This window comes from Cricetulus griseus, assembly GCF_003668045.3.
Source record: "Cricetulus griseus strain 17A/GY chromosome 1 unlocalized genomic scaffold, alternate assembly CriGri-PICRH-1.0 chr1_1, whole genome shotgun sequence".
NCBI lineage: Eukaryota > Metazoa > Chordata > Mammalia > Rodentia > Cricetidae > Cricetulus > Cricetulus griseus.
In genome coordinates, this window is record NW_023276807.1 from 75,771,713 (window position 1) to 75,798,103 (window position 26,391).

Genomic DNA, 26,391 nt, shown 5'->3' on the forward strand with positions numbered 1-26,391 from the left:
ACCATTATGGCTGCCAAAAGGGAAGCCGGTTCCTTCAACATAAGCTGAACAAAGGGATAAAACTCACATGTGTTATCAAACAACAACAACCTCCCCCCAAAAAAAACCCATTTACATTTGAATTTCAGATAAACAGTGCAGATCTTTCTTATATTTTTGGTTGTGAGCTTAGCCTTTAACGGCTGAGCCATCTCTCCAGCCCCAGTGCAGATCTTTCTAATACACGTGGTAGGCAGTTCTTGTGTGTTGCATTGAGCATACTTAGCAAAGAATGACTTGTTCTTGTTCTTTTCTTTCTTTCTTTTTTTTTTTCTTAAGAGAAAAAAAAATGAGGTGTGTGGCTGAGTGGAAGTGGGAACCCTGCTATCAAGTCCCAAGACCAAGACCAAGTCTCTGTGGCTATGGAGGCTGTCTTGGAAGTAGCTCTTGTAGACCAGGCTGGTCTCGAATTCACAGAGATCCACCTGCCCCTCTGCCTACCGAGTGCTGGGCGTGCGCCACCAAAGCCCAGCTGACTTGTTGTTAAATTCATGTTTATCTTTACAGGTTTTTTTTTTTTTTCTTTGGTGTGTGTGTGTGTGTGTGTGTGTGTGTGTGTGTGTGTTGTTGTTGTTGTTTCAAACTCTGGGCCCCGTTGCAGGCTCAGAGATGCCTCTGTTGTGTTGTTTAGGGTTCCTTGGTCTTTGCAGCTTCATAAGGTCCTGGGGCAGGAGCTAACTGTACAGGCATCTCCTATCACTCACTGGCTGAAGGCTCCTGGGTAGGGGCCAGATTAGCAATTAGCTAACATGACCTCACTCTGGAGGAATGTGCTCTTGCTAGGTATTAGCAAAGGTTTAAGCTCCTGGGAGCCATTGTCAGGAGTTTGTCAGTGATGTCATCAGCTGAGGCAGCCAGCTTCAGGCCTCAGGAGAAGCCCCGAAGCTGGGTCTCCAGTTTTGGTAATAAATGGGCATGGAGTTTCACAGGTGGGATGTGGAGGAATTTATTAGGTTATGAAGCCTGACAGAGCCTTCTGCTTACATGCAGCCTCAGACAGGTTTCTAGAATCTGAAGAACAACCAGAAGCTTCTACACCATTGGCCTGAGCCCCTGGAAACATTGGCTCATTCTGTGAACACTCTAGGAGCAACAAAGAGTGTCAGGACTGTTTTTTACAGCTCTGAGTGGGGCCCTTAAGCTAGGAAGGCGAAAGGCTGTTTTGAGGTAGATATAGAAAATTCTTGTGTTCTTGCCATTTCATCCAGCAGCTCTTGTTTGTGGGAGGGCTCCTTGTGCCTTGTGTGGTACAGGGGTGAGTCCTCTGAATTTAGATGCTTACAACATGTTCTTTACCTCTAAGTTACCCACCCCTACCACATCTTTTTTCCTCTAACTCAACTATATTTACCTTTTAAAGCAGAATGTGACTGGGCTTCGTTTCCATTCACAAGCCTTGCTTACCCAGAAAAGCTTAGAATTTTGGTCTCAGTGCTTTACTTTGGGAAACAAGCCATGCGAGAAATTGCACCCCTTCCCTTCTTTTGTTCTGGTTTTGAGACAGGGTCTCTTTGTAGCACCGGCTGTCTTGGAATTTGCTATGTAGACCAAGTGGGCCTCAAACTCAGAGATGCACTTACCTCTGTCTCCTAAATGCTAGGATTAAAGGTGTGTGCACTGTAACTCTGGCTGGTGAGTAACTCACCATATATACCAGGTTAATCTTTTACTTGGCAGTGATTCTCTTCTGGAGTGCTGGGATTGCAGATGTACCCCATCTCTTCCTCTGTTTGGGTTTTTTTGTTTGTTTTTTTATTTGTTTGGTTTTGTGCGTCTGCATGCATGTACACACACACACACACACACACACACACACACACACACACACACACATGTTCACATATATGTGGACATGTGTGTCATAGCCACAGACCAGAGGATGATTTGAGAAGTCAGTTCTCTCCTGCCTTTACATGGGTTCCAGGGATTGTACTCAAGTCACCAGGCTTGTGCATTGGCCCCCTTCCCTGCTTTTTAAAGGGAAATTTACTGTGCCGGAGTGATCTGTCAAGAGCGGGAATCTGGTGGAAATCAAACGCTGAGTATGATAACCACAACCAATTAACTTTATTTGAAATTTCTCATAAAATAATACAAAATGTGACTTCTTGGTTGGGCAACTTGACTACACTTGGAATGAACTGACATTCAGAAATGGAGGACACAGTGAGGGAATTTTTGCTTAATTTGAAGTATGAAGATCCACTTCTAAACTGAGTCTTGAGTTGGAAAGACACATATTTTTAATCCAGGTCTTGAGGTTAGAAGACAAACATTTAATCTAGGCCCCGCCTTCTGCTGGAAGCCTATATAAGGACATAGAAGAAGGAAGCTTTTGCTCTTTGACTATTTGCTCTCCCTTGCTAGCAAGTCCATCCCTTAACTGGCATTTGAGTTTAATTGTTCAGGATTTCAGCATCTACTGAAGATAGCTGAGACATCCAGACGTGTAAGCCAGTAAATAGCACTCTCCATGGCCTCTGCATCAGCTGCTGCCTCCAGGTTCCTGCCTTGCTTGAGTTCCTATTCTGATTTCCTTTGAAGAACTGGAAGTGCAAACTGAATAAACCCTTCCCTCCCCAAGTTGCTTTGGTCATGGTATTTTCATCACAGCAGTAGTAACCTTAACCAAGACAACAACTTAAAGAGGGAAGGAGGGAAAGAAGGGGTTTATTTTGGCCTACAGCTTCAGGAATACAATCCATCACTGCAGATATGGTATGGTGGCAGGAGCAAAGGACAGTTGGTCACAGTCACTGCACAGTCAGCAATCCAGAGCCATGAGTACCATGCACAGCTCTTTCTTTGCAGCCTAGACCTTAGTCTATGGGATGTTGCTTGACAATCAAAATTGACCATCAGAAATTTTGAGAGGGAATTCTACATGGTCTCTGGTGTATAGTTCAAGTTTTTCTGAGCTTCTTGAAGGTTTCACTTAAGGATTTGTAAGCATTTCTACACAGCTGATATGAGCATACTTTCTCATGAGTGTTCTCTCTCTCTCTCTCTCTCTCTCTCTCTCTCTCTCTCTCTCTCTCTCTCTTCTCTCTGTGTGTGTGTGGTGTGTGTGTGGTGGTGTGTGTGTGTGTGTGTTGTCTGCCTGCCTGCCTGCCTGCCTGCCTGCCTGCCTGCCTGCCTGCCTGCCTGCCTGCCTGACTGTCTGTCTGTCTGTCTGTCTGTCTAGTTAGGTGGCTAGGGAGGCATTAAACAGGCCAGTCCCTCCACTTATGATTACATTTGTGTAATCCTATTTCTTTGTGAAAAGGCAGAGTTAACCGTGCTCCTTTGAGGCCCATTAAGGGAAAACTACTTTCTCTTGGTCAAGAGAATAGGATTTGAGTTCTTCAGGCCCTGGGTAAAAGACATGATATTCTAATCTACCCTAAAGATTTGAATATTGAATACTGTTGTCCTCACTCTTAAGAGTTAATCCAACTGAGCCTGTCAATCACCAAGCTAGGTGATACTCCTTGGGGAAGCTAGTCTACCCTGAAGACTTGCTAAGGAGATGGAAGAACTAATCATCTATCCCTTTAATGAGATAATGTTCTCCCCTTGTGGAAGATGCTTCCAGATAGAAATAACAGCCTATATCCTAAGCATTTGACACTATTCACTGGTTTTTCTGAATGCCTCCTGTTATTCTTTTGTTTAAAAAGAAGAAAAGAGAAATATTGAGACAGACATATTGACTATAAGTTTATTATAAGGCCCGGTAGAATGGGGAGACTAAGAAGAGGAACAGGGTAATGGCTGACCGCCATGGCCGGTCGCCATAGAGAGACAGAGCGGGGAAACAGAGAGAGGGGACAGAGAGCAGGAACAGGGGGAGAGAGAGAGAGAGAGGGCAGGGGCCTATCTTTTAAAGGGGTCCTCTGCACCTGCGTACAGACTTCTTTCCCATGGAACCTTGGGCTGACCAGGGTATTGCCTGAGTGAATTCCACCAGGTAACAGGGGCAGGCCAGCATAATGCCTGAACCTTTCACCTCCCCCAACCCTTCGCTCCCCTTTATTGCAGACCTCTGTTAACTCTAGTTCAGAAAGCATAGCCTTCTCTCTTCTTGTCATCTCCCTTCTTCTGGCAGCTGTTGGCATTGACAGCTTGCCTACCCTGTGTTTTTCTTCTCAAACTCTAATAAAATGGTCTTCAGCCATTCTTATAAGACTGTTTTAAGATTCTATTCCTGCAAAAGGGAACATGAATTTCTCAGTAACACGTGTCTTAGTCAGTTCTATGTGCAAGACAACAAAGAACCTCTCAGCATTATATCACAGGTTACCACAAGACTCCTTTCAGTAAAACTACCAATGTTATACATCCCCACCCAGTCAGAGTTTTTGTGTGTTTTTTTGTTTGTTTGTTTGTTGTTTTTTTTCTTTTTGTTTTCAATTAAAACATTTTTAAAAATTATTTATTTGGGCTTGCATATGGATGTCTGTGTCATGGAAATTATGTGAAAGGCAGAGGGCAATTTGTGAGTGAGCAGAGCTTGGGATTGCCCCAGGTTCCGCATTCCCACACGCGGAAGCACTTCCTTGATGGAGTGTTACAGTAGCTAAACAAAGAAAGTCATAAATCAAGGCAAGTTTAAAATATACTGGTGAATACATCAGAAAGGTGGTCACAGCAGATAGGGGAATCTCCTGACAGGCCTCAGATGCTGTTTGGTGACATTGTTAACTTTTGAGTTGTGGAGCTAGTGGTCTGGTGAGGGTAATAGAGTCCAAATGATTTTTATCTATTAGTGACAGGATCTTAGACACAGAAGTGGTCAAGGAAATGGCTATTTCAAGGGCTAAAGCTCGCCCAAGATAAGGTAATTAAGCTCTGGACCTGCAACATCCCTACCTCTCCACATCACTGCAGCTTGGTCATTCAACCAGTCTTTAAGATCTGGCTTCTTCCAATAATTCTTATTCACAAAACTCTGCCTCCCAAATGCTCTACAACCTCCCCAACTCAGGGGAACCAAGAGTTCCAGTATCTTCACCTAGGAAATATTCTCATTCAAACTTCACCATAGGAGAGTTATTTAATGAGGTTACACTGGGAAGAGGAACAAAAACAAGCTCAGGGACCCTCCACCCCAACCTGTGGGCTCTGACAGGTAACGTTTAAATAGAGGTCCTGGCCAGGGTGGAATGGGGGGGCTCTCCTCATCCCCCCTCCTAGCGTTGCCCTGTCATTGTCTCAGCCCCAGTCTCTGCTCCCAGGTGGTCAGACAAGTTCCTCTTCCAGGTGACACCAGGGTGTTCAGCCCTTTCCTTTTCCCAGCATGAGATTCCTGGGGAAATTCCAATTCCTTGGGGACTTTTACTTCAGAAGACTGATGGCCAAAGGGAGGAGCGCAAACAGCCCCTGTAGAATGTCTTCATTCTTGCCTGGACGGTTCCAGGTGAAGGTTTTGAACTTTTCCCTTTCCACATGGTTTGATAATCTAGTCCCCTTCCAAGGGATTCCTCTTTGTACTGACTTCAGCAGTGGCCTGGATCCATGGGGCCCCTCCCTGCTTCCTCCTTCATGCCAATGAGTGACCTGCTTATTTTGACATCAGAAACTCTAAAGCAAATCCAGGAAGGAGAAGGCTGGTTTGCACCTGAATTCCAATCACTGCTTGTTTCTTAAGAATGACAATTTGCAGCTCAGCATAATGGTACATGCATGTCTTTAGTCACAGCTCTCAGGAGACAGAGGCAGTGGCACAATGATCAGAATAGCCAGAGTGACATAATGAGGTCCTGTTTCAGAGAGAGAGAGAGAGAGAGAGAGAGAGAGAGAGAGAGAGAGAGAGTGCATCTTGCATTGAACAGTAAATTGCTCAGAAGTTGGCAATCACCATAACCTATAAACACTGGTAAGTGTGTACAAAGCATGTGTTTTTCTTTAGTAACCTTAATTAGGAAAATGGCTCAGAGAGCCTGGTTTTTCTCTTTTATCTATAAGACTTCTACATTCCAAGTGGCAGGGTTTGATGTCTTAATTATTACCACAGGAACATCATAGATTAACTGTTTATAAAATGTCCATTTCTCAGATTCTGAGGGTGTTTGGAAGAAGTGTTTGGAGGACAAGAAGAATAGTTTAAAGTAGAATTCCCCAAAGTGTAGAGTTTCAGTCTCCTTTGAGACAGAATTTTTATAAAGTTCCCAGTTCAGCAATGGCTCAGTTGGTAAAGTGCTTGGTGAATAATCATGAAGACCCAAGCTCAAAGCCCAGCATCCACATTTAAAAAGCTGAGTGTAGCTAAATGCATCTGTAATTCCAAAACTGGGGCAGTGAGGGGCTGGGGTGGACAGAGACGGCTGGTTTAGTGACATCAGTGAATGCCAGGTTCAGTGATAGACTCCATCTGGAAAAATAAGATTATAAGATGGAGAACAAATGAGGAAGAGACACCCAATGTCTTGTGCCCTCCATATGTACATCCAACATACACACAAACTATTAGGTGTCCCACTGGCTTCAAAGTTAGTGTTAATTACCAGCAATCCTATATAGGCCAGCCTGACTGATCCCAGACTGTTGTCATCTTGAGACATAGTCAGTGGCACTGTGGTCTTTCGGGATTTAGGACCTAACACACACGAGCATGCACAAATACACCCTACATATACCCTAGTCAAAAACATCTAGAAATTGAGTATGACATCCTAGTCATCTCTTGGAGATTAGCAGTATAAATTTGTGTGTTGAAGGTTCTGAGGAACCCTAAAGCAGCTTAGTTGTTTAGAGCTGGGTATTTTAGTGCATCTGCCTCAGGGTTTATTTGAGTTTATGACCCTTCAATGTAACAAGACTCAAAAAAACAAAAAAAACAAAACAAAAAAAAAAACTAACCAACTATGGTGATATATGCCTGTAATTCTGGCCCTAGGGATTCCAAGGCAGGACATATGAGTTTAAGACTAGCTTGAACCACATAGGGCAGTGTTTCTCAACCCATGGTTCACAACCCAATGGGGATCACATATCAGATATCCTGCATATCAGATATTTACATTACAATAACAGTAGTAGAATTACAATTATGAAGTCGAGTAAAAATAAGAATTTTATGGTTGGGAGTCACCACAACATGAGCTCTATTAAAGAGTCACAGCATTAGGAAGGTTGAAAAACTGGTGGATATCTAATGTGGTCTCTTCTAAGACATTGCACTCAAGATAATACCTGTTAAGATAAAGAACAAGGGGGACCTTGCCTGGGGGTCCATGGCGGATCCCATTACAGGCGAGGGTGACCAAGCGGGGGAGGACAGGGATGGGGACAAACACACCCGACAGACAGCTCAAGTGAGTAGTTTTATTAGAAAGAGGAGGGAGGGGGAAGGAAAGAGAAAAGAGGTAAAGAGACTCAGCGACAGAAGAGAAGAGGGAGACAGGAAAAGTCCTGTCTTCCCCAGGGGAACAGCGTGAAAGAGAGAGCGGGGAGAGCAGGAAGAGAGCTGGAAAAGAGCAGAAAGAGAGGAGAGTGGAAAGAGAGAAGAGCCTGAAAGAGAGCAGAGTGTAAGTGGATGGAAGTCTTTCTTTTAAAGGGGTCCTTTGCACCTGCGTGCGGACTATTTCTCATGGAACCCTGGGCTGACCAGGGCACTGCCTGAGTGCATTCTGCCAGGTGACGGGCAGGCCAGCACAATGCCTGAATCGTTACAATACCATTACACAACTAACTTTTAACAGTTGCAAATAGTATTTTCATGAGTATTTTTAAAATGTAACTAGTATTTTAAGCCTGTAATTTCATGCCCATTATCATTTAGGGTATTGCGGCAGGGGGGAGTTGAACTAAAGAAAATGCTGGACAATGATCCAGGTGGTAGAAGGATGTGATCTGGAAACACTGGACCACGCTCCTGGAGCCAATTGTAGGCAGGACAGTTCTGAGTTTTAGCTGCCATAGCTGGTGTCCTGTCCTTGCCAGGCCAGAGGCAGCTTCTGATCCACACAGGCTGTAGATGAAGAACGGGCAGTAAAGGGATTTGGCACAGACTGGCTCTTCAGTGTGGCAGCAGCTGGTGTCTGGGCTGATGCTGTGGCGATGAATCGTGTGTCATTCTCTTGTTCTGCACTTTGGACATCACACCCAGGAATGTTAGATGGAGTTCCCCCACTTAGCAGTGAGTCTGACCTGCTGTATTTGATCCGTTCATCCTGTTTTCAAGATCGTTTGTCAAGGAACAGAATTCAAGGGCACAATGATAAATCTCTTCTAAGAGGGTGATGTAATCCTTAACGTTTTAAAAATCCTTTTTTTAGTTTTTGAAGCATTTGTGACAACCTTGTCCAAATGTTGGTGTCTTCCTTTGTGTGCCTGTTTGGTTCTCCAGGGAAGGATGGTCAACCACAGACTTGGGAGTCCTCCGTGACCTAAGTTCAAACCCCTGCTACACCTCTGGGAGCTATACATTGGACTGAATTTACTCCTACTAGTTTTTAAATGGAGCTAACAGTGGTAGCTCTCACAGCAGTTGTGAGAATTCAAGGAGGTAATTGCACTAAGGTTGGTTTCTGAGTCTTGGAGGACTGCTCTTCGTATCAGGAAAAGGTCAACCTAGTTAGTTTTTGTTGCTATTGTCTTGAAAAATGTGCCTAAGGGCAGTCAGATGACTGTCTTCCTGCTGAGTAATCTATGGCATTGTCCCTACTCCCTCAATCTGTTTGGAAAGCACCGATTCTACTTCAGAGGCTTGGGTGCTAGAGGTGGGGTGTGAGAGACTGCTGAGTGAGTTTGAAGCATTTGCATTTTCACCGTAAGAAGGGTGAGTGAGTGAGGGGACAGCTCAGAAAAACAATTAAGCAGACCTGCAAAGTCTTCTTTCTGATCTTCTGTGCTGAACAGCACTCAGCTAGTGAAAGTCACAGGAGAAACCTACTGCAAAGGGCCTCTGCCTCCTACCCTCCCTGTTGCCCCTTCTCTTCTCCACCCAGACTGCTCAGCTGGTAAGCCCCTCAGTCTCTTCAAGACAGCCTGCCAGTAAATACCTCAGTTGTGTTCCCACCCCAGCTCCACTTTCACTCACATACAAGCCTACCAAATCCATTGCTTTTATCAGTGGATAAAGTCTGTGGATTTCCCCACATTCCTGGGATCCTACAGGACCCTGCTAAAAATTTTATTGAAAAGTTTCCTTTTCTTTGGTTTCTTGAGACAGGATTTCTCTGTGTAGCCCTGGCTGTCCAGGAACTCACTTTGTAGACGAGGTTGGCCTCGTACTCACATAGATCCGCCTGCCTCTGCCTCCCGAGTGTGTGCCACCAGTGCCTGCTGAAAACTTTCTTGATGTGTGCATTTTTGCATTTCTATGTTTTGGGTGGTATGTGTAAAATTTTATTCTAAAAGGAATGACTATGACACCTTTAATCCCAGCACTTGGGAGGCAGAGGCAGGCAGATCTCTGTGCCAGCACACACACAAGGCAGGACATGTCAACTTCTAGCTATCCAGTCACTAACTAACCCAATCCCTTTCATCCCTAGGTTACTTGCCCACCAATTATTTCATTAAATGATCCATTCTTTTTTCTCAGAGTACACACACAGACACACAGACACACACTCACACTCACATACACACAGACACACACACAGACACACACACAGACACACACACACACACACAGACACACACACACACCATGCTTTTTACCCAGAGATGCTGGAGACAAGGCACTCTGCTTGCAATGAGGCAGCCAGTCTCTGGATAGGGTATGTGTTCAGAGGCCTCCTTGTATCACCAGGGATCAAAAAGTCTTAAACTGGGATTGCAATTCTGTCAATGAAGCTATATTATGTCATGGAATCCGGTGCCATTCCAAGTATGTCCATGTTGGGAAGTCAGGAAAACATGCTGTCATCTCTCCTCTGTGAATTCCTTTCCTCCAACTTCATCCTTGTTCTGTTGGTGATATTGGGATCCAGCTGGTGTAAATTCTTTTGAATTCCTGTTCACCACTTTAAATGGGAAGTTTTGTTCCTTTTATTGTTTCACAATCTTTGGGCGGCCTGCCATCTCTAATAGGTTTCTATGACCTGTAAAATGAGCTGGATTATTCGAGGGAAATGCAAACCAGGAAAGCTACTTTGATCTGATTTTGTAACTAGGGTCAACATTTACAAGTTTGTAATTGAATACTAATCCTGTTCATCATTATTGTTTCTATCTTCTTATTTATATGCACATATGCATGTATGGGATATGTATGTATGTATGTATGTATGTATGTGTATATATCAAGAACCATAGTGTAGTATGGGGAATAAAACGCTAAAAGTTATCATTTTCTCCCCCTCTTGACTGGTTCTTCACTGTATTATCCAGGATACTCCACTTTCTTTGTGGACTATTTTAGAGCAAGTTTAGTCTAATTTCTTGTTTAAAGTTTAATTTGAATCCAACACAAGGTCTTAGACAGTTGTGCTGCAGATTTGCTCACAGTTGGGAAATTTTTGTTGGACATGAGAACAGAAGAGAAAGAACAAACAGGGCTTTTAAGAATATGAGTAGGCCTAATTTATATTTTCCAGAGAAAAAAGTCAGGGTAACAGGTTTGGATTGCTTTGGGCAGAACCACATTGCCCAAGTTGTTGGCCATAGATGGTTTCTCTGTCAAATATAGAAGCAATATTCAGAGGCTTCCTGGACAGAGAGACAGGTACCTAATTAGTAGAATCCCCATCCCCAGAATGTCTTGGCTGAGTAAAGGGCCACCACAAACAGCTCTGACTCATTATTTGCACCTCTCTTGCCTCCTGTTACCACTCTGCATGCAGATCTGGACAGTGAAAATGAACGGAACAAGTAGAAGTCAATACACTCTGTCTGTGGGTCAGCAGCCTGGTTCCTAAGCACATAGATTTACCAGCCATAGGACCCTCTGTCTCCTCATCTGCAGAATGAGAGTGATGACTCTCTCATTCTGACTGTTGTGATATAATATAGATTCAGACAAACAGAGTAATGACTTTGTCTCTATTATCTCATCTGCAAAATGGGACTTACCTATCAAAGCCACCCTCATAGGGTCTTCGTTACAAGGGACGGCTTCAAGTTGGACAGGGCTTGGCCCTGAGAAGATTTTGAATGGAAAAGAGCTGTTGTCATATTGTTGTTGTTGACCACAGAAGGGCGCATGTGGGTCTTCTCAGGCCTATCTCTTACGCCCTCCTTTTCCTCAGAGCTTCTCTGTGGGCTGCACATTTAGGCAGTCTACAAGTCAGGGTGGGCCCAGCTCCCAGCAAGTGGGCTTCATTTTAGGGGAAGTGGCCTCTTTACATGACAAGCTGAAATGGAGTCAGTAGGTTTTAGGAACTGCCATTCGCAGACAGAATTTGTTATTTCAGCTGGATGCATTCTCAGGGTGGTGGTAACTAGAGGCTGTGAGCCCGGACTGATGGCTACCATGCCACATGTGCTCATGCTGGGTTTTAACTGGAAGTTCCCAGTGATTGTGTTCTGCTCTGTGACTTATGAGCATGTTCAGGAGACCCTTTACCTGAAAGTGTGAGCTTATGCAGGGACAGATCACTTGGAGTTCAGATAAGACCATCATTTAGACCATTTTGGTCTTTGTCCCTTTTTTCTTTTTTTCTTTTTGAGACAGCTTTTCTCTGTAGCTTTGGATCTACCCTGGAACTCACTTTGTAGACCAGGATGGCTTTAAACTCATGGAGATCCACCTGTCTCTGTCTCCCTAGTGCTGACTGGAATTAAAGGTATGGGCCACCACCACCTGACTGTCCCCCTTTTCTTTAACTTTCCTAACAAAGTCATAATCTTCATCCTAACATTCGATAGATTTGTTTGTTTGTTTTTGAGATGTGACTGAAAATGGAGGTTTCTGTCCCGCCAGGTCCCGCCACCCTTCAGCCCCAAATAAGCACACAGAGACATATTAATTATGAAACTGTTGGCCAATGGCTAGGGCTTCTTACTGTCTCTTAATTATTATCAGAGAACGCCTGGCGAGTCCTATCTTCCCGGTCTCTACATGGCATCTCTTCCTGGTGGCCTCTCTCTGCTCCTCTCTCCAGCATTCTCCTTGTCCCCTAGCCCCACCTGTCTTCCTGCCTCTACTGGCCAATCAGTGTTTATTCGTCAACCAATAAGAGAAACATATATACAGAAGGACATCCCCCCATCATATGACTTTGCTACATAGCCCCTAGCATGGAACTCAATGTGTTTCCATACTGGCTTGGAATTTCCCATCCTTCTGCATCAGCCTCCTTCTCTAGTGCCATTCCTGGTCCTTAATCTAACTTAAAGATTTCCCAGTAATGGAAAATGAAATGTCACTTGTGTGCAAAGTGAGTAAATGATGGCTTTAAGGTATGGTTGAGGAGGTGGTTTTTATTATGGGTACGAGTAAGAGAAGAACAGGAGTCCAGAGCAGGGAGAGGAAGTAGAACATTAAACATGGTCAACAGACTGGAGATTGCCAAGAGAGGAGTGGCAAGAGCGAGAGGGGAAGAATGGAGAGGAAGACAAAAGAGGGGGCAAGGAGAGAGGGGGCCAAAAGGGTGGATGGCTGAAATGGCCAGGTTATATAGCAAAGAAGGGACGCCCATGAGCTGGAAAGGTGAGGTGGAGGGGTGGAAAGAGCTAAGAGCCTCAGCTACAGCTGGAGGCCAGCATGGGCTCTGTATGCAAATACAAACCAGGGTTAGACCTGACAACTTACACCCTCTTCTGTGCTGTGTAATATTTAATCATTTAGTCCAATATCAGCCTTATTGTTGGATGTAAAACTAAATCTGAAGTGAATTTAAAAAAAAAAAAACAACTTGATTTCAAAAGTTTTATTAGGGAGGGGGAAAGCTATCAAGTATTGAAAATGTAACTTTTAGGACAATGCCAAAATAAAAACCAGGTATTTCTGTAATCATGTGCTGTATGTATTTCTATTTGAGGCAAAAATTTAGTGCTTGAGCAAAGGACAGAAAGAATAGTTTGCCAAGTAGAAGAGTGTGAGGAATTTATCATGGATTTCAGTAGCAATTTCTTCTCTCTCCGTGTGTGTGTGTGTGTGTGTGTGTGTTGTAGTTTTGAGACAAGGTGTCACTATGCAGCCTTTGCTGGCTGGAACTCACTGTGTAGAACAGGCTGACACTGAATTCAGAGATCCACCTGCCTCTGCCTCCCAAGTGCTAGGATTAAATTTATGTGTCACTATGACAGTAGAAATCTCAAACATGTGGCCACAGAGTCCTCAATACAGCAAAAAGACATTTACTTCTCCTATCAGTATCATGGCTTGTTGTATCCTCATAATGGTTGATCTTGATGGCCAGGTTGATGAGACTGAGAATTCCCATGGGAGTCAGACCTGGGTTTGCATATGAGGGAGTTTCTAGGTTGGGATGGTTGAGATGCACAGACCCACCCATGTGGATGGCACCATTGCATGGGCTGGGGTCTGGGACTGAATGGGTAGGAGAATGTGAGCTGAGCATCAGCCTTTATCTCTCCATTTCCTGACTGCAGTTGTAATCTCACTAGCTGCCTCATGCCACTGTTGCCATAGCTAGCTTCCCCACCGTGATGAACTGGACTGTAACAGGTCTTTCTTTGGACCGCCAGTTCCTGAATAATGATACAGGGACTTTTTGTTGTTGTTGTTTTGTTTTTCGAGATAGGGTTTCTCTGTGGTTTTGGAGCCTGTCCTGGAACTCGCTCTTGTAGACCAGGCTGGTCTTGAACTCACAGAGATCCGCCTGCCTCTGCCTCTCATGTGCTGGGATTAAAGACATGTGCTTTTAGGCACTGTCTGGCCAGAGACTTCTTATTAAGTATAAAAGCTTGGCCTTAGCCTAGGCTTGTTCCCACTTAGCTCTTAAAACTCAAATTAACCTGTTTATATTAATCTGCATTGTGCCTTGTGGCTCACTACCTCTCCTCAGTAATGTACACAGTCCTGTGTCTGGCTGGTGAGTCTCCCACCTCAGATTCTTTCCCAGAGTTCCTGTCTCTGCTCAGAAGTCCCACCTATCCTCTCCTGCCAGCGCTCTTGACTGCTGAGTCATCTCTCCAGCCACTTGTCGGGTATTTTGTAAAAGCAATGAGAAAAGTGATGAATGAAATCATTTTTGAAAGCTTAACTAACATAAGACCTTCTGAATGCATTCTTCTTTTAACCCCTGAGACAGGGCTTCTCTGTGTAGCAGCCCTAGCTGTTCTGTAACTCACTCTGTAGACCAGTCTGGCCTTGAACTCACAGAAGTGCATCAGCCTCTGCCTCCTAAGAATGTGTGCCACCACCACAGGGCCTGAATGAATAAATGCATTCTTGGATAAACCAAAACGCAGTGGGAATAAAAATCAACTCAAAACCCCTAGCAGTCTCTGAGCAGTTTGTAAGCAGGAAAGAGAATTGCAAACCTAGCTGGCCAGTTTCCTGCCCTAACATTATTTTATTGTGCCCTAACATTATTATATTGGAATAGACCTACCTGACCCTCTGTAACAAAAAGGCATAGGTGGATGTGTTATGGTGGGGATGAACTGAAGGACAAATGGGCAGATGGACAGCAACATCAGGAAGTACACTGGAAAAGAATGAAAATGTAGGTTTTGTTTGTTTGTTTCCAATCTTTGGGGGTTGGGGTCAGGGCACCTGATTCTGGGAGCCTGCTTTCTTATTTTCATTTTTGTTTTTTCCTTCAGTCTTCCCCAAGTTGGGTCACTGCTGGGGTCCTTGCAAGGCTATGACTAGTCAGGCAGATATCCACCCATTACTAGGTCTAGAGGGATGGCATACTTTACTTTTGCCCACTGTCCATTGGTGGCAGGTAGGCTGGGATACCCATTTCCTGGAAGTCACATGCCTAGGACCTAGAAGGGGAAGAAGGATTTTAATGCCCTTTGCCACAGATACTTTCCAGAATCATGACCATGATTCTAAGGTTCTAAGTCTGCCTTGTCTAGTGCTTTGTTGGTTTGAGGCTCTGGAAAGATGCCGAAGTACAGAGAGGAGTGAAGCCACCTGCCCCCTCTTAATCCTACCTGGGGAACCCCTGGAACAGTCCACCTGCAGTGTGAAGAGAAGAACCATGCATAGTATATCAGAAATATGACCCTGGTCTTGGGTAACTGGCCAAGATGGATCTTTTTTAACCAAGACTTAGATATGCTTCATCCTTCTAAATTTTCACGGAAGAACTATAACAATTAATTGGTCAGTTGCTTCCTTTGAACTCCAGGTATCCTGTTGTTTGAACACCTGAAGACTACCATGTAGGGCTTCAAAATAAGTCAGCCTCACAATGCCAGTGAGCCCCAGGTCCTGCCACCTCTGGCACATCAGCCCAGGAGAACTGTACAGTCCAGGGTTATTTGGGAGCAGCTCTGTACAGGAAAGAGCTACTTCGGGCTCAGCAGCAGCCAAGGCCAACAGGAAGCGCTCTGCTCTGAGCTTCTGAACTTTGTCCTTTAGGTCCTAGTGTTGATGTAGGAATGTGGAAGTCAGCAGAGGCAAGGACAGTAACATTTAATGAAAACTGGCTGTGGAGATGTTGAGAGGCAGTGCTATCACAGCAGAGGCTTCCCCCAGCAGGCTGGGCTTGGATGTCAGCATCATCCCAATTTCCAGGTAGAGCTGAGAATCCTCCTAGAACCTGGCCAATCTGAGTTCTCCCTGGCCTGCCTTCTATGCCTAGGAGAGAAGATGGGGGGTTCCGGGCCAAGAAAATTGGGGACCACAGACTAAGCACCGTGAAATCAGGACAGCCAAACAGGGTGGAGCACCTGGCTCAGAAGGTCTACCCTGAGTACCAAGGTCCTTCTGTAAGATCAGTCCCTGACTAGTCTCTGGGTGCCTCTGTGGCAGCAGGGGGTTTTCAGGCCATATGGGTCTTTCACTGCTCAGCCCACCTGTGTCTTGCGTAATGGAGACCTCAACTCTGTATGCACCAGGTTCATAGTAATATGTTGGTCAGGAGGATTGGACTTGGAGGTTATGGCCTTCCTAATGAATGAATGGCTTGGCTCGGAGAGGTGATAAGTTGGACATTTTAACTGCATTTAAATCTACCAATCACTTCTTTTTGTCTCTGTTCAGAAATGACACTTGAATATGCTTCTAGCTCTGAGGAAGAATGTTTGGCATGGTAGGAAAATTGTAGGTGAATGAATGCAGGAGGGGAAAGAGCAGACGTCTTGAGCATCTGCTGTGTGCCGGGTGGCACACTCAACTCTTGGCATTCCCTGGCCTTGCTTCTCACACCAACCTATGGAGTTGTTGAATATCATGATTCCTGTTTGTCAGATGAGAAAAATAAAGCTCAGACAAGTACTGCATTATCCAAGGACAAAAATCTAATTGAACTGCTGGTTCCACAGCTGTTTCTCTGCTGGTCATTTTTTAGCCCGTATACATTTGTTGAAGTAAGCAATGGATTTTGTTCATATATATCAGGTACTGTGACCATATTCCACTCCCTACTACCTTTTCTCACCCCCTTCTCTGCTAGTTCCCTTCATCTCACCTGTCGTGTGTGTGTGTGTGTGTGTGTGTGTGTGTGTGTGTGTGTGTGTGTATGTGTATACATACGCCCTAGATTCCAAGTAGGAAAGAAAATGCAATACTTCTTTTTCCTTATTATGATGATGTCCAGTTTTACCTATTTTCCTACAAATGGCACAATTTGTCATTTATTCTTGATAAATGTGTGTATATTCTACATTGTATGCACGTGCGCACACGCATACACAAACCACTTTCCTTTTCTATCGGTGGAGACCTGAGATGATTTTGTAACTTGGTCATATAGCAGTACACGTGAATGGGCAGGTATCTCTGGTATGCTGACATGGTTTCCTTTGGCTGTGTATCCAGGAATGAATGGTACAATTTAATCATATGGTAAGTTGACTTTTAGCTTTTGGCTTTTCAGGACAGAGTTTCACTGTGTAACAGCCTTGGCTGTCCTGGCACTTGCCTCCCGAGTGCTGGGATTAAAGGCATGCTCCACCACTGCCTACCTAGCTTTTAGCCTTTTTAGGAAGCTCTGTATTAGCCTCTGTAGTGGCTGCTGTAGTATATTTCTCAGCAACGTTTTGTAAGGTGCCTTCCCTCCTCCACCTTGCCAGCAATTTGTTTTTTGGCTTGTTTTTGTTTGGTTTGGTTTGGTTTGGTTTGGTTTTTCGAGACAAGGTTTCTCTGTGTAGCTTTGGAAGCTGTCCTGGAACTTGCTCTTGTAGACCAGGCTGGTCTCGAACTCGCAGAGATCCTCCTGCCTCTGCCTCCCGAGTGCTGGGATTAAAGGTGTGCGGCACCAACGCCTGGCCATTTGTTGTTTTTATATGTGTGTGTTTGCCTGCATGTATGCGAGTGTACCTTATGCATGCAGTGCCTTTGGAGGTCAGAAGAGGGCATCAGATCCCAGTAACTGGAATTGGAGGCAGCCATGTGGGTGCTGATATCCAAGCCTCTGTCCTCCGAAAGTTCAGAAAGTGCCTTAACCACCTTAACCATTGAATCATCTCTCAGACCCTTGTTTTCTTTTTTGTTTGTTTGTTTTGCTTTTAATATCAGCCATTCTGACCGGAGCGACAGAATCTCAGTGCTGTTTTGATTTGCATTCTCCAGGTGGCTAAGCATGTGGAACATACTTTCAGGTATTAGCCATGTGCACTTCAGGCTCTGAGCCACACTGCCTAACAAGTAACAGTTGCTTAGTGGACAGAGAGCAGAGAATATGGAGTTCTGTTCCTGTGGCCCTTCTTAATGCCTGGAGTCACTTGTTGCCTGTTAGGGCCCTGTAGCCAGCCATTTTTGTGATCAAATGTGACCTATTGTTCTCATTCAGAAGAGTGAAAATGTGACTGTTGTCTACCCACATCTGTTCTCCAGGTTCACTAACTACCGCCTGCTACCATGGTTCATCATTAGCAGACAGGTAGGGAGGTGTCTCAGGGACCCCAATGGTGTGCTAGCGTAGGAGACATAGTTGTGTGGGTCTGGCCCTGGTTGATGAGAGTTGAGAGAGTAGAAAACTACCATATAACTGGCCTTTCGGGGAGGCATGTCAAAGTAGCTTCTGCATAATGCTAAAAATATCCAGTACTCACCTCATAATTGGCCCCATTCCATATGTAAATGCTTCTTAAACAAGGACCAGAAAGCTGATACAAAAATGATATAAATATATTCCATCTTAGAATTTACAGTAGTTTAAAATTGACTTTTTAGCTATTAAAAAAGAAAAGTCACTGCCCCCATTTAAAAGTAACTGGATAATTGTAGGTAGTTTGAGAAAGTGTGTGTGGCTTGGGGGCAGTGTTGTCAATTGCCAGGGTAGTTATGTGGCAACTATGATTGGTCAGATTGGAGGAGGAGAAGCCCATGGCCAGGTTCCAGTCCAAGCAGAGTCTGGGAGGTTGGGCAGGCATACTGGAGCGTTGGCTAGATGCTTTGATCCCCTCTCATCTTTTCCTCCTCTTGTGTGTCAGAATGAGCATTACACAGCACACCAGGTCCACAGCAATGGCCAGACACACACTGGGATACCCTGGAGCACTTCCTTTTCAAGACTTAGGAAGTCTCCTGTTTCCTGTGGATGGGAGCTGGGGAAGTCTTTTGGGCAAGTCTCCATCTTTTTATTGTTCTAAGAGCTGAGTTAAACATTTGAACCTTTACCTGTCAAAAATCACTTTTGGAATGAAGCCTGCCCTCCTTCCAGCTTCTTAGACTAGCAGAATGAAAGTATCACGTATCCCAGGAAGGCCATAGAGGGGGGCTTTCCTGTTGGGACACCCACCTTGAACTCATTGTTAACAGAAGTCCTGGGTATTGTATATTTTATAAGTTTGGCTCAGACTTTGACTGGGTCATGCTTCCCCCAAATCTGCTTGAAAAAGACTTTCCTTTCTCCTTTAAAGCAACATATATAACTTGTATTAAAAAAAGAAGAACCATTTGACTTCAAGTTATGTGATAAGTGCACCCATGTGTTTTGAGACAGATTCTTGCTATGTAGCCCAGGCTTGGCACGAACTGACTTTGAACTCCTGAGGATCCTCCTGCCTTGGCCTCCCTAGTGCTGAGATTACAAATGTGTGCTACCACACCCAGCTCAAATTTGCCCTTTTCTCTTGTGCTAAAGATTGAACCCAGGAGGGACTTGCACATGCTAGGCAGGCACGCAAGCCTGCTTTTGAAAAGCATTTATTTTACCCAGGCAATGGTGGTGCACGCCTTTAATCCTAGCACTCAGGAGGTAGAGGCAGGCCGATCTCTGTGAGTTTGAGACCAGCCTGGTCTACGGAGTGAGTTCCAGGACAGCCAGGACTGTTTCACAGACAAACCCTCTCTCAAAAAACCAAAGCCAAACAAACCAAAACCAAAAAAAGAAAAAGAAAAAAAAGAAAAAAACTATTTTACACATAGCTCAGGGGAGTTTGAGTTTTACAGACTTATGCGTGTAGAGAATGAGGTTTGTTAACCCTCACAGTGCAAGAGATTGATGTCTCCATTGCGTCGCTACAGCACCTTGCTAGACATCCACATTATGTGCAGTTTGGTATGTGTGTGATACTCAGGTGCCCAATGACAGGACAACTGCAAGGTGAAGAAGGCTCAGTTTCCCACCATGGCTCTGCTGTGGAAGTGGAAGGCAGAGGGTCTGAAGGACAGTCTTGAAGGAGGGGTCTGAAACATACGTGGTTGTGTGTGTAGCACCGCCAGCCTTGGGTTGTGTTGGAGTGTGTTGCACAGGAATATAGGGTGAAGGTTCCTGCAGGAAATTCATAACGTGAAGCAGTCCTGTAACTCAAAGTAAGCTGTCATCTTGGAACAGGCCAACTTTGAACCTGAGCGTGGAGTATGCGGTTGGGTGGACATCACAAGGCTCAGGCCAACTGGTACATGTTTAGGGTCTGTGTGCTTAAGGAGTTTGATTGGACATCGGTACCATCAGTTAGTTGAGAAAAACAGCGGCGCCCAACTAGAAATATGCTGTTGAGGCTGTGTAAATAGCAGTTCACCTTCATGGCTCTGAGAGATACCAGGAGAGGGAGAAGCTGCACGTCTATGGGAAGATTCAAATATTTGCCAAGAGATGACATCCTGTAGCAACTGTACCAGAGGCTTGGAGGGGATCCCCAAACAGTTATGATGCTTTCAGCTTGGGGGTCCCAGTAGGTTAAGGGATAGTTCTTGATGATGTTTGTGGAAGGAAGGATAAAGAGCAATTCTAAAGATAGTGTTTACATGTTGGTGAGTGAAGGTGGAAGAACAGAGAGCCAGGCATGGTGGCACACGCCCATGATCAAGCACCTGAGAGGCCGAGGTGGGGGTACCACACATTTGAGGCCAGCTTAGATTACAGAACAAGAGTCTGTCTCAAAAAGCAAATAAAAAAGAGAACAGATCTGGCAAGAGTATTGACAAGCTCTCTGAATCACGGTAGGATGAGAAGAGAGCCCTGACTTAGGCTTGTCAACAGAGACGTATCTTCTGAGTGAGTGACTCGTCTGAGCAACAAGGATGAGCATGATTGGTAAGATTAAAGGGGAAGCCGGTCTCTTAAACCTATGGATAGAATGCAAACAGAAATAAGTTTTTATAGGGACTAGGACATAGTTGCTAGTAAAAAGAAACATTTAAAAACTTGTGCAGAAAAATATAAAACCAGGATAGCAAACAGCCTGAAGTACAGACCATACCATTGTTATTTCTGGGACACAGACACACACTGTTTATTCTGAAATTATTTTAAGAAATTTTAAACAATAAAGGAAACACCAATTTAAGATTTATTTTTATTGTTTTAAAATTATGTACCTGTGTGTTGGCATGTGAGTGCAGACACCCTTGTAGCTAAGGCATCTGGTCTTCTGAAGCTGAAGCTGCAGGTTGTTGTGAACCTCACAGGGTTTTTTAGACAGGGTTTCTCTGTGGCTTTGGAGGCTGTCCTGGAACTAGCTCTTGTAGACCAGGCTGGTCTCGAACTCACAGAGACCTACCTGCCTCTGCCTCCCGAGTGCTGGGACTACGTATGGAAAATTTTTAAGCATGGAGAAAAGTAGAGATGTTAATATGCACCCCAATGATCCAGGGCAGTAGTTAACAAACATGCTGGGCTGTTGTTGCAGTCTTTCCATTCCAGATGCTTTGAAGCAAATCCTAGCCCTGCGTCCTTTCCCACTGAAGCATCTCAGTACAGTTCCCTGTGGATGGGGGGGGGGGGTTCATTTACTTTTTACAAAGAGTTTGAGCCACACCTGTGCAATTCAGAATGACCAAGCTGGTTATCTTGTCTTGTCTCCCCAGACAGTAAAGCCATTGTAGATGGAAACCTGAAGCTCATCTTGGGCCTGGTATGGACTTTGATTCTTCACTACTCCATCTCCATGCCTGTATGGGAAGATGAAGGGGATGATGATGCCAAGAAGCAGACGCCAAAGCAGAGGCTGCTGGGATGGATTCAGAACAAGATCCCGTACTTGCCCATCACCAATTTTAATCAGAACTGGCAAGACGGCAAAGCCCTAGGAGCCTTGGTAGACAGCTGTGCTCCAGGTAAGTGCAGATAATTCCCTAAACCATCTCCCCGGGGTGGAGTATGTAGGCTTCACATCTGCATTTCCATGAGAAAGGTTGTCTGTGGTAGTTAGTGTGAGTCTCCTGGTTTTATTCCATTGTAAGACAGAAGATGAGCCCCAAATAGTTCTGTGCACTCTTCCAAAGGCAGATGTTCTAGGTCTATCCATTCACATTTGCCAGTGTATCTAGTCAGTCATTCAGATCACCAAAGAAGTCGAAGTGCCTGAACTCTGAGCAGGCTTTGGGGTTATAATCCAGATTCCAGTCCTGTATCTTCCCACATTGGTGCCTCATTTCCTGTCAGTTTAAAGAAAACATGTGGCTGGCTCTCTTCAGTGGCTTGGCATGAGAACCTAAGGCCGCCCTCTACTGAATGCAAAGTGACTGTTTTTATTAACTACTAGCTTACTATATATGGCTTTCTCTGCCCCTTTCTCTCTGTATTGCTGTAGAATACCACTTGGTGTGGATCCAGTTAGAGCCTTTTCCACCCTGAATAGGCACTTTTCTGAGTGGTTGAGTGGACACCAAGATGTAATTATCCTCACTAGAGGGCTGAGATTGATGGGTAGAGTTTACTGGCTCACATTCAGTAGAAAAACTAGAACCAGTGTTTATATGCCACCCCGAATTATTTCTTTATAAAAAAACCCTTACTTTAATAATTATATTTTCCATTTACTGAGTATTCTGTATGAGCTGGGCACATTAATACTGAGTAAAGCACTGAATCTCAGTGTGCTCAAAGCAGAAGAGGGCTGCATCAAAGCCTCGTTCCTCCTTGAAAGCCTATAAACTGGAATATTACAGGAATTATTCAAAGTATAGCATTAAGCCATCAAGCTGGCTCAGTGGGTAAAGGCCCTCGCCATCAAGTCTCTATGACCTGTGTTCAATCCCTGGTACCCACATAGTGGAAGGAGAAAACTTACTTCTGGGTACCATGGCATACGTATGTGTCCATATACTCACACATAGATAACAAATAAATAAATGTAACTTTTTTTTTTTTTTTTGGTTTTTCAGGACAGGGTTTCTCTGTATGGCTTTGGAGGCTGTCCTGGAACTCACTCTGTAGACCAGGCTGGCTTCAAACTCACAGAGATCCACCTGCCTCTGCCTCCCAAGTGCTGGGATTAAAGGCATGCACCACCAATGCCCGGCTAAATGTAACTTCTTAAAAGTATAGTATTAGCTCATTTCCTAGTGCCTTCTTCCTTACTTCTACCTAAAGACACAGTTTATGCTACTTCTTTTGAGTTTAAATCAGAAAGTTTTACTTCAGTTCTACACTACTTGTACTTATTAGAGCCCTTTAAATGACTCTAGGATTGTACATTTGAGCAAGTGGAGTTTTGAATCACATAGGAGGCTAGCTTAGTCTTTGGTAAATATATCTAGGCATAGTATAAAAAACACCTTTCCTGTAAAAAGGCATCAAACCCAAGCAGTTTTATAAACCTCCTTTGTTTTAAAACATCTTAAGCAATGGGTGACTCCTGTCTTAATGCTAGGATATAGTGTCCTAAAGCCTATCTTTGCTGATGTTGAATAGTTTCCATGCTGTCGTAGTTTTTGCCCCTCGGATGTACAAGTAGGTAAGCTTTTGGTGGAGATTGCTGGTTTGGTTTGGTTATCAGTACATGGCTTCTTTTAATCTCTTTGTCAATTAATGCTAAAAGCACCTTCCGTATGTTGTGAACAGGTCTATGCCCAGACTGGGAATCGTGGGACCCACAAAAGCCCGTTGATAATGCCCGAGAAGCCATGCAGCAGGCCGACGACTGGCTGGGTGTCCCACAGGTAAATACATGCACACCGTGTCCCAGGAGACAGCTCCCACCCACTGACTTGTTGCTGGTAGTCTAGATTCTTTTCTGGGTCAGACCACAGTCTGACCTTCTTGGCATTCAGCCTTTAAAGGGCCTTTGCCTCTGGCATTCTCCCACCATCTCAGCTAATGCGTAATGATAGGTTCTTGTGGATTTAGTAGCTTATAGGTCATTCAGGGATCTTCACGTCACAAGTTAGCAATTCCTCCCTCCACCTCCCTCTTCACTGCTTTCCTCATCTCTTCCTCTCACCTTCTACCCTATATCTTACTCTATAATTCAGCCTGGCTTTGAACTCTTCATCTCTTGTCTCAGCCTCTGAAGTGTTGGGATTTCAGGTGTGTGTCACTGTGTGTTTTCTAATCATTTGGTTCCAGGTATTTTGAAAGTTATCTTTAAAAGCAGCCAGCAAGCATACTTCTTAACTATTAGAATGAGTCATAAGGAGCTACCAGTACTTGGATGTTTTTAATCCTATATAAAAGAAATGTCATTTTAATTAGGTAATTTAGAACTTTTTTCTTTTAATGTGAATCAAGACAGCCCACATTAGTGGGAATTGCAGCAGAATTTGTGTTGCCCATAAGCTATCACAGTAATCTCATGGGGACTCAAGCTTTTGATAAGTCAGAGATAACATCTAAACAGCTACAAGTCTTACTTGAAGACTGTGTTTTCCTTGTAAAATCCCCCTGAAAGCACCATGGCTTCTAGGATCAAAGCCATGATCAAAGAGAAGTTGTAGAAAACCAGTCCTGTGGTACAGAAGATGCCTCATTGTAGGCCATGCTGAAGTCTGAGTTGGTGCTCAGAGTTGAGTTCAGTATATTCCATAACAGGATTCCCTGGGAGATAGGAAGGCTGGCCTGTTTCTTTGGTTTGGTTTGGGAGTCATGTCCCTATTCCATGACAGTTCTCAGATCTGTCAGCCTCAGGAAGTGCTGTATTTGCATTCCTCATGTCCCTTTCAATCTGATGCTAGGTCTTTGTGGTAGTCTGTATTACTGGGTATTGTAAGATTATCATAGGAGTTTTTGGAGAGAGATACCAAATCAATGCATATTTTTGCTTTTAATGGACTCCTTTGTAGATAACTACATAAAACCTCAGTAGCTATTTTGTCCTTAGTCACTGACCATAGTGTGTTTTCTCATCTCTTCATTACATTTGGTTGAGAGGGCTTGTGAAGTAGAGCCTTCTGCTGCTATGAGGAGGTGTAGCTCGCCACTGTGCATCCTCACTGGGGACAGGGAGGACCTTGCAAGTTAGAGCTGGGTCAGGTAGTGAATCAAGGATGCTGAAAACTTTATGAAGGTTCCCTGTCCAACCTGGATCTAATATTGGCCCTAAGCAGAGTGTCCCAATTTTTTTTTTTTTTTTTTTTTTTGCGTGGTGTGTTGGTGGTGGGGGTGTATCTTTCAGAGGCCAGAGGCATGGATTCCTAGAGCTGGTGTTACAGACTGTTGTAAGCTGCTGGGAACCAAATTAGGTCCTCTGCAAGAGTGGTATCCACTCTTAAAAACCGGGCCATCTCTGTAGTTCTCCCCCGCATTTTTAAAAGCTCCTAAATAACGCTACATGCCTAATGTGTTGTCACCTATTGTCCTGTTTTGGTTTTTGTTGCTGTTGTTGTTGCTTTTGCTTTTTGAGATAGAGTTTCTCAGCTTAGCTCTAGCTGTCCTATAACTCACTCTGTAGACCAGGCTGGTCTTGAACTCACAGAGATCCACCTGCCTCTGCCTCCTGAGTGCTGGGTTTAAAGGCGTGTGCCACCAACGCCCTGCTACTTGTCTGTGTTTTTGAGCCAGGACTTCACTTTGAATCTTAGGCTAACCTCAAACTTGCCATCTTCCTGCTCAACCTCCCGAATGCTGGGGTTATAGGTATGTGCTGCCTTTCTCACTGGTTTTATTTTCTCTTGTTTGTACAGAGATGTGTGTGCAATAATGAGCAAAATAGCAGGCCTGTTGAGGAGCTTTAAAAGCATTTCCATTGCCTTATGCATATGTTTCCTTTCCCTCCTGTACCTTAATCCCCTTTCTAGAATATTGGACTAGGACAGTGAATGGGCTGTCTTTTGAAGGAGATTTGGGGATGGGGCATGCCATGAATCTCTGGAAATTACATGCAGAATTTTAGGAGACTGTCCCACCTTACTAAGGAACCAGCAACACATGTATATTCAAACACTAATCTTGGTATGGTTTTAATATGGCTTCACTACAATGAGAAACTGAGTTTTTTATTTGTGGTATTTGGTTTAAGGGAGATTTCATTGGCTGCAAAGTGGCATATCAGAGCAGTCACCCATCATGTTGTCATTCTAGGTCATCACCCCTGAGGAGATTATTCACCCGGATGTGGATGAGCACTCTGTGATGACCTATCTATCTCAGTTCCCCAAAGCCAAGCTCAAGCCAGGCGCTCCTCTTAAACCCAAACTCAACCCAAAGAAAGCCAGGGCCTATGGGAGAGGTAAGTGCTGGCCTTCTTGGATCTGAGGCGTGTTCTCTGGCGTTAACTCTGGGAGGAATCCTCTCAGGATTAGGAGGCTAAGGAGATGGTAGAGTCAATAAGGGCTTCTGGTGCAAGCATGAAGTCCTGAGTTTGGATCCCAAGCACCCCACTAAATTTCCAGGACTAGGGAGGCAGAGAGAGGAAGATTCCTAGGCCTTTCTGGCCTTCTAATCTAGCCAAACATGCAGTTTCAGTAAAAGACATAAGGATGTGAGGCGTAATCTGGTCTTAGAGAAAGAGGGGGGGGAGAGAGAGAGAGAGAGAGAGAGAGAGAGAGAGAGAGGGAGAGAGAGAGAGAGGGAGAGAGAGAGAGAGAGAGAATTTAGACCTAAATTTCTGCTGATTTATGATCCCCTTATTCTGTCTTGAAAATCTGAGTCTTTTCTGTAGTAGAATATATTGAATTTGTTGTTTTGTGTGTTTCTCGTGCAGTAGCCCTGGGAAGGCTGATGCTCTCAT

The 26,391-nt window shown here is 44.4% G+C and overlaps 1 protein-coding gene across 3 annotated transcripts in view; it reads left to right on the forward strand.

Annotated features, from left to right (window-relative positions):
* The window catches only part of Flnb (filamin B), a 147,071-nt gene that overhangs the window by 29,579 nt on the left and 91,101 nt on the right, over nt 1-26,391 (forward strand). For all 3 annotated transcript variants that reach the window (XM_027387686.1, XM_027387687.1, XM_027387688.1), the window contains exons 2-4: nt 21,311-21,559; nt 23,289-23,386; nt 25,743-25,890. In XM_027387686.1, the coding sequence (XP_027243487.1) occupies nt 21,311-21,559; nt 23,289-23,386; nt 25,743-25,890 (495 nt within the window). The remainder of the gene's footprint in view (nt 1-21,310; nt 21,560-23,288; nt 23,387-25,742; nt 25,891-26,391) is intronic.